The 6,753-nt window shown below is 61.4% G+C and overlaps 1 protein-coding gene across 2 annotated transcripts; it reads left to right on the forward strand.

The window, feature by feature from the left end:
* Nucleotides 1-532: 532 nt before the first annotated feature.
* RNF41 (ring finger protein 41) lies at nucleotides 533-6,056 on the forward strand. 2 transcript variants are annotated; one of them, XM_019554451.1, is made up of 7 exons: nucleotides 533-1,378; nucleotides 1,644-1,816; nucleotides 3,235-3,347; nucleotides 3,983-4,254; nucleotides 4,345-4,480; nucleotides 4,682-4,785; nucleotides 4,966-6,056. In XM_019554451.1, the coding sequence occupies exons 3-7, from the start codon at nucleotides 3,258-3,260 to the stop codon at nucleotides 5,315-5,317; spliced, it is 954 nt and encodes a 317-aa protein (XP_019409996.1). In that variant the 5' UTR covers nucleotides 533-1,378; nucleotides 1,644-1,816; nucleotides 3,235-3,257; the 3' UTR covers nucleotides 5,318-6,056. The 2 variants fall into 2 exon arrangements, with proteins under 2 accessions (XP_019409996.1, XP_019409987.1); XM_019554442.1 differs by having other exon boundaries at nucleotides 533-1,816.
* The last annotated feature ends 697 nt before the right edge of the window (nucleotides 6,057-6,753 follow it).

Raw genomic sequence — 6,753 nt, forward strand, 5'->3', positions numbered from 1 at the left:
GTCTCGAAGTGGGGGGGCGGGCGGCCTAGGGATAGGGGTTTAAGGGTTTGGGGGGTAAAAGGCCTGGAGTCTGTGGGGATATCTGGGGGGCTGGGAGGGGAGAAGTTCCCCCATGTGCTGGGCCGTGGCTGAGGGCACCCCTTGTCAGGGCACTGCTGGTCCATGGGGGGCTTGGGCCCGACTGCGCCGGGGTCTCCGGGGGGTGTTCTGCCGCTTTAGCAAACGAGGTTGACATGGCTTAAAGCCCTGCCCCGAGGCACTTCCCCCACCCCCCACTTGGGCTGAGGGCTTCATGCTGGCGGCCAGATGCAGAACCGCTCCAGTCCCCTGTAGCAGGTGGCGGCAGGGTGGAGCTGTGGGGTGGGGGCAGGTCCTGCCAGTGCATTTGGCCTCGCTTGCTTTCACTGGGAAGAACCTGCTGCCTCAATGCTGCTGCATTGTGGCAGGTTTGGGCCCCTTTGTGGAGCCCTGTGTGAATATGTTGACCTTTGCGGGCAGGGGGGATGTTGCTGGTCGTGCAGCCCCCCGGGCAGGAACGTGGGGAAGCAGGGGTGTTGTTCTGGGGGGAGAGGGGGTGTTCTCCTGGCTTGTGGCTGAGCCCAGCTGTGTGCGTGGGCGAGTTCAGGGCTCCCTGCTGTAAGCAGACAGATGCCCCCACCCTGTGAACCTTGAGCCAGGACCACCAGCTTCGCAGCGTCTCTTGCTCCAAGGGGCTCCCTGGGTCTCTCCAGGGCTGCGCTTCATAGTGGCAGATGCAAAAGGCCCAGTCAGGGTCTGGAAACGCAGCGAAGCCTTTGCACTGAAGGGTGGCATCTCGCCTGCTGCAACCGCAGGGCTGGAGGTGGGCGGGTTCCCGGGGCAGGCGTCTCTGATATACCACTTGGACCGTCCGACTCCCTTTGCGCCCTGTCGCTCTGCCCCACAGCAAGGGCGCTTCCTGCCCATGCGTTTCAGAGCCAGAGCTCCCTGCCGTCAGTGTTTGTAATGCTAAAGCGAGCCAGGGACTTGTAGGAGAGCTGGGTGTTTCGTAAGCCGCCAAGGCGACAGCAGGAGCTATATTTGGAAAGTTGCATAACCTGCCCGTATTGCATTTACCTACCGGGCAAGTGTTTTTATTCTGTTTCCAAACACTGATGTCAAATCAACCCCAGATGGAAGCTTCCTCCTCGCTGCAACTGGGCTGCATCCACCCCTGCCAGCACGGAATGCTTCTCTTCTTCCATTACTGGGGCTTGTTGGGCCAGCAGGGCTGAGGTGGGCCAGCACGTCGCTGGGAAGTGCAGTAGTGGGGGAAGAAATCCCTCTGCACTGGGCATGTCGAGGGACCGAGTCCTCTGGAACCCAGATGGGAAAGGTCTCCCCAGTGAAAGCAGCCCAGGTCTGGGGTTCGCATGTCTTCATTCTACCCCAAGGGTTGCATCCTTCCAGCGCTGCCGACACGGTGTGAGAAATGCCTCTCGGACATGCAGGGGGAACCAGGGTTGCACATGTGGCCAAGGGTGCCTGGGCTGTTCCTGAGCCCCCGCCAAGTTTGGGAGAGCCCCGCACAGCTCGTCATGCAACTGCTGACTTCACGCATTCGTTTCCTTTTTTTTAACTCTTCCTTTTTTTTTTTCTCTCCCCCTTCTGGTCCACATAACCAGATCATCCTGTCTGACCTGACCAGCCTGTGGGTGTAGATCTCAGTCCCAGAAGCATGGGCATGTAGTCTGGGAGAGGAGTTGGGGGGAGAAGATGGGCCACGGGGGGCGCCTTGCTGAAGAGAGCAGACTGAGCCTGAGGCCGTGCCGTTCGGGGAGGAATTCTGCTGCAGAAGGTAAAAGCATGCCGTTCCTGGGTCGCTCAGGGGGGCAGGGCACGGGGAGGAGTCCCTGGGTGTGTGGAACCTTTGGGGTGAGGGGATGAGTCTGAGGGGTTGCGTTTGGCTGGGAGCCAGGTCCGTAGCTCTGCTCTGCGGTCGTGGGGCTGGCTGCCAAGCTGGGTTCCAGGAGGGAAAGGGCAGGGCTTTGCTGCAGCACGTGTGTGGCATGCACCTGTGTGGCGAGTGGCTGGCTTCCAAGGCATCAACAGCTTGCGTGGGCTTCCTTGCTGTGGAAACTGGGAAGTGTTTTGCTGCCCAGAGGGCCTTTGAAGGCAGGTTTATTTACTTCAGCAGAGGGGGGCAGCTGCCTGCGGGTGGTGCCTGGGCTGAGCTGCTTCCCCCTCCTCTGCATTTGTCCCTTCTGTGTGACGGCCGAGGGAGGCAGAGTCATCCTACACGTGGGCCCTGGCGCTACAAGGCAGAGAAAGCCAAAGGCCGACTAACTGGTACTGAAGCCCAGGCCCCACAAGGGCTGCTGCCTCTTCTTTTGGGTGGGGTGGTTCGAATCCTGCTGTTCGCCATTTCTGGAAAACCATGGGCAGGGCTTGAAGCTGATCAGGGGTGGGAGCCATATAGAGCACAGCAGAATATCACCAGCACTGCCATTAGCCAAGACCACGGGTGCCCTCCTCCAGCACCTTGTTGCTCCACGGACCATGTTGGCCTCTATCTGTGCCACAAGAGCCGGACATGTGGGATACTGGCGCTCGCAGCGTTGGTGCCCAGTGCAGATCAGTTTCTGCTACCTACCTGATGCCCAGAGCCATTTAAGCACAGAGATGGATGAAGCAACTCAAATCAATAGGAGCACAGCTTGCTCGCTGGGTGGGAGGGCCTGGCTGACTTGCCCTTGGGGTTGTAATTGCCCTGTGTGATGGATTTGGGTGGGAGTGGAAGAGCCAATTGCCCACCTCTGAGTGACCGTGGCAGGACCTGCCCCCTAGCCATGGCTGCTGTCCCAACAGCGCCAACCCCCCTGCTGCTGCGCATGGCTCCATGCCTCTGACTGTGAGCCAGACCCTGCTCACTGCTGCAGCACTGGTGCCAGGTGAGATGCAGCCTCTCCCCATGTGGTGCCCAGCTTGAGGGGGCCATCTGCTGCCACTGATGTTGCCCAAGGTCATGGGCTCCCATGAGGGGCGTCCCATGGCTGTTGCTAGTGCAGGTGAGGCGCAACTGCATCTCCTGAAGGGCATTGGTTGGTACACAGCTCACATTCCTCCAGGCGCAGTGTTACCGTAGGTTGGCATTGCCCTGGCCTGGGAGGGCTCTGGAGGATGGGAGAGGATAGGTCGGGGGGGGTCCTGGGTTGGGGTGTGTATTAGGGCCGTGCCTGGCAAGGGCAGAGCAACGTTCACCTCTCTTACCTCTAGGGTTGTGGCACCGGTGACAAGCGATGGGGTATGATGTTGCACGCTTCCAGGGGGATGTTGATGAAGACCTCATATGCCCCATCTGCAGCGGGGTCCTGGAGGAGCCGGTGCAGGTTGGTCCCGGGGCGGGACCTGAGCCGCTGCCTGTGGGAGTGTCTCTGGCCCACACCCTTTGGAGTCTCAGTTAGTTCAGCACCTTTGTCTGGGCAGTGCTTGGAGCTGACCCCTGTACAGTCATGGGCTGGGGCTGGTGGCAGAGCTGCCAGACTTTCCTCAGCAGCTGCAGGCTCAGCTGGCAGCAGGCAGTTGGGGGGAGCAGTGGTGGAACCAAGGCCCCTTTTAGGGAAGGGGGAAAGATCTTTCCTGGGGACTCCCCAAGCTGCAGCTGCCTTTTGGCCTCTCTCTGCTGAGAGTCCCCCGTTGCAGCCAGCCCTGGTCTGGCTTTTCCAGGAGCAAAGCCTCTGGCTTGGAGACCTGGCTCTCAGTCCCTGGTAATCTATAGCATCCCCACCTCCAACAGCTCCTTTTTGAGCAGCTCCAGGAAGGATGGGGTGTCCTCCTTAAAGAGGCCAGGTTATCAGAGCAGGGGGTTTTTAATGGCACTGTTCTAGAGCAGGGGGCTCTTCTGGGCCCGAAGGGCTGTGCTACTGCTCCAAGACTGGAGGGGAGGGGGTGCATGTTGGCATTGAGGGGCTGCGGGGGGTTCTGGCCCGGTGTAACACAGCCTCCCATGCCTCCCCCTCGGCAGGCTCCGCACTGCGAACACGCCTTCTGCAACGCCTGCATCACGCAGTGGTTCTCACAGCAGCAGACGTGCCCAGTGGATCGAAGTGTGGTGACGGTTGCCCACCTGCGCCCCGTGCCGCGCATCATGCGCAACATGCTATCCAAGCTGCAGATCGCCTGTGACAACGCTGAGTTTGGCTGCACAGCCGTTGTGCGCCTCGACACCCTGGGGGCCCACCTGGGCGACTGCCAGCACAACCCCAAGCGCCCTGTCACCTGTGAACAGGGCTGCGGGTGAGTGCAGCGGGGCTGGGGTGAGGGGGACAGAGGTGCTTTTTGGGGGTCGTGCCTACACTCACCCCAGCCACGGCCACCCTCCCACAGGCTGGAGATGCCCAAGGACGAGCTGCCCAGCCACAACTGCATCCGACACCTGCGCTCGGTGGTGCAGCAGCAGCAGGGCCGCATCGCGGAGCTGGAGAAGGCCTCAGCTGAGCACAAGCACCAGCTGGCTGAGCAGGTTAGCACTGCATTTCCATGCAGGCGGATCTCCCTGCAGGGCCCCCAGGCTGGTCTCCTGGCATTGGTGGGGGAGAATGTAGGCAACAGCTTGGAGTTGCTGTAGGTGCCCAAGGGCGTGGGTGGTGGCTGAGGGCAAGGTCAGGTCCCCCCTGCGCAGCTCTCGGGTACTTTTCAAACACCTTTGTCTGTCCCTCTCCAGAAGCGGGATATCCAGCTGCTGAAGGCATACATGCGGGCCATCCGCAGCGTCAACCCCAACCTGCAGAACCTGGAGGAGACCATCGAGTACAATGAGATCCTGGAGTGAGTGCCAGGCTGGGGGCGGCAGTGAGCCCAGCACAGAGCAGCCTGGTCCTAGCACAGGGCGTGGAGGGGGGCTGTGGCTGCCAGGCCTTGAAACCACATAGACCCAGGGGTTGGGGTGAGGGTTACACGGTTGATGGCTCAGTGCCCTCCCCTGACCCCCCTCCTGTCATTCTACAGGTGGGTGAACTCACTACAGCCGGCCCGGGTGACACGGTGGGGTGGCATGATTTCCACGCCAGACGCGGTGCTGCAGGCTGTCATCAAGCGGTCGCTGGTGGAGAGCGGCTGCCCGGCCTCCATTGTCAACGAGCTGATCGAGAATGCCCATGAGCGCAACTGGCCACAGGGCCTGGCCACACTGGAGACGCGGCAGATGAACCGGCGCTACTATGAAAACTATGTGGCCAAACGCATCCCTGGCAAGCAGGCCGTGGTGGTGATGGCCTGTGAGAACCAGCACATGGGCGAGGACATGGTGCTCGACCCCGGCTTGGTCATGATCTTTGCCCATGGTGTCGAGGAGATCTAGGCCCTCAGCCCTCTCAAACCCCAATCAGGGCATTAACACTCCCCCTCCCCGCCCCCCACTGCCCTGCCAGCCTCGCTTCACCTTTGGATGCTCCTGGAGAGGTCCCAGCCGGGCTGGGCGGCTGCAGTGCAGGGCCCTGCCAGCTCGGGGGCAACTCCTGCTCCTAGAGGTTTCTTTGCTCCTCTTGAACAGCACAAACCCCTCCACGGTGCCACGGACTCGCACAGGACATGGCCCCCGGGCTGCCCGGCACCCTCTTCCCCACTGCCTTTGGACCTGCTTTGGCCCCTTGCTGGCTTCTCCTGCCCAGAGGGGTGGAAAGGGAGCAGTCGCAGGTGAACCCCAGGGCTTAAGACACCTCAGTGCATCCCTTTGACAGCCAGGACTTGCCTGGGGACCCAGACAGGGGAGATGGCTCCTCCACACAGCCCTGGCTTCCAGGGCCCAGTTGCACAGGGATGGAGGGTGCTGACAAACCCGCCCTAGACTGGCAGGGGCTTAAGCCAGAGGCAATTTGAATCTGAGCCTTAGAAGAATTCGAATCTGCCTCTGGGGCCGTGGGTTGTAGGCAGGGGGAAGCCAGGAGCTGCCCTCTCTGGCCCCTTTGCGGCCCCTGGAGGGGGAGGCCGGGTGCTTGCCCCTGCCATGGGGCAGCATCAGCCACGCCACCCCTGGGGCTGTTCTTCCAGCCCCCTGTGATTTGTGGCTCGATGATGATTATTAATTTTTTGTACATTTCTGTTGTTGGTTATTTGTATTTTTCCTTCGGTTTTATTTGACTCCAGGGCCTAAGCTATGCCCTCTGCCTGCTGGTCCTGGCCCTCAGTAGCTGGTGTTCCCCTCTGGGCCAGGAGGGCTTTCTCTGTACCCCCTAGGGATTTGAGGCAACCTCCCCCTTGAGAGCTGCCTGGAGGGAGAGGTTGCAGCAGGGCTGGGAGAAATCCACCCTGCTCCCATTGGGTTTTTGGTTCAGAGGCAGCTGGGCCACAATGGATCCTGGTCCCTGGGCAGTGGTGCCACTGGTTTCCCCCTGCCTGAAAAGGCGTGGAAGCCGTTCCCCCTAGCCCAGCCCCTCCACGGCACAGCAGGCCAAGATCGGGCTCCGGCATGGCTGTGGGGTTCTGTGGCCAGGCTGGGCCCAGCAGCTCCTGCTTCCCCCGCGGCTCCTGCCAAAGCATCACGCATGCTCGGCCCGCGGCTGCCATGGCACCGCGCTCGCTTCCACCTCCAGCTTGCTCTGCCGGTCTGTGTCCATGTCTTGGATCCCCTCCCGTGGCTGGGGGGGATCACGTGCGTGCGTGTGTGTGTGTACGTGTGTGTTCACGTCTGGACGCTGCCATGTCCGGGAGGGACCCGGCCCGCCCAGCCCCTCGTGCTCAGGAATTAAAGCTGCTAACTCGGGCCTGGGCGCTGCAGCTGCAGCCTGGGCTCTGGGA

The sequence above is a fragment of the Crocodylus porosus genome, unplaced genomic scaffold (assembly GCF_001723895.1).
Source record: "Crocodylus porosus isolate Cpor-Errol unplaced genomic scaffold, CroPor_comp1, whole genome shotgun sequence".
Lineage (NCBI taxonomy): Eukaryota > Metazoa > Chordata > Crocodylia > Crocodylidae > Crocodylus > Crocodylus porosus.

Coding starts and splice junctions, on each gene's coding strand:
- RNF41 (XM_019554442.1), top strand. CDS start 3,258: ATGGGGTATGATGTTGCACGCTTCCAGGGGGATGTTGATGAAGACCTC. Junction 4,481..4,681: donor AGCACCAGCTGGCTGAGCAG/GTTAGCACTGCA, acceptor GTCCCTCTCCAG/AAGCGGGATATCCAGCTGCT. Junction 4,786..4,965: donor GAGTACAATGAGATCCTGGA/GTGAGTGCCAGG, acceptor GTCATTCTACAG/GTGGGTGAACTCACTACAGC.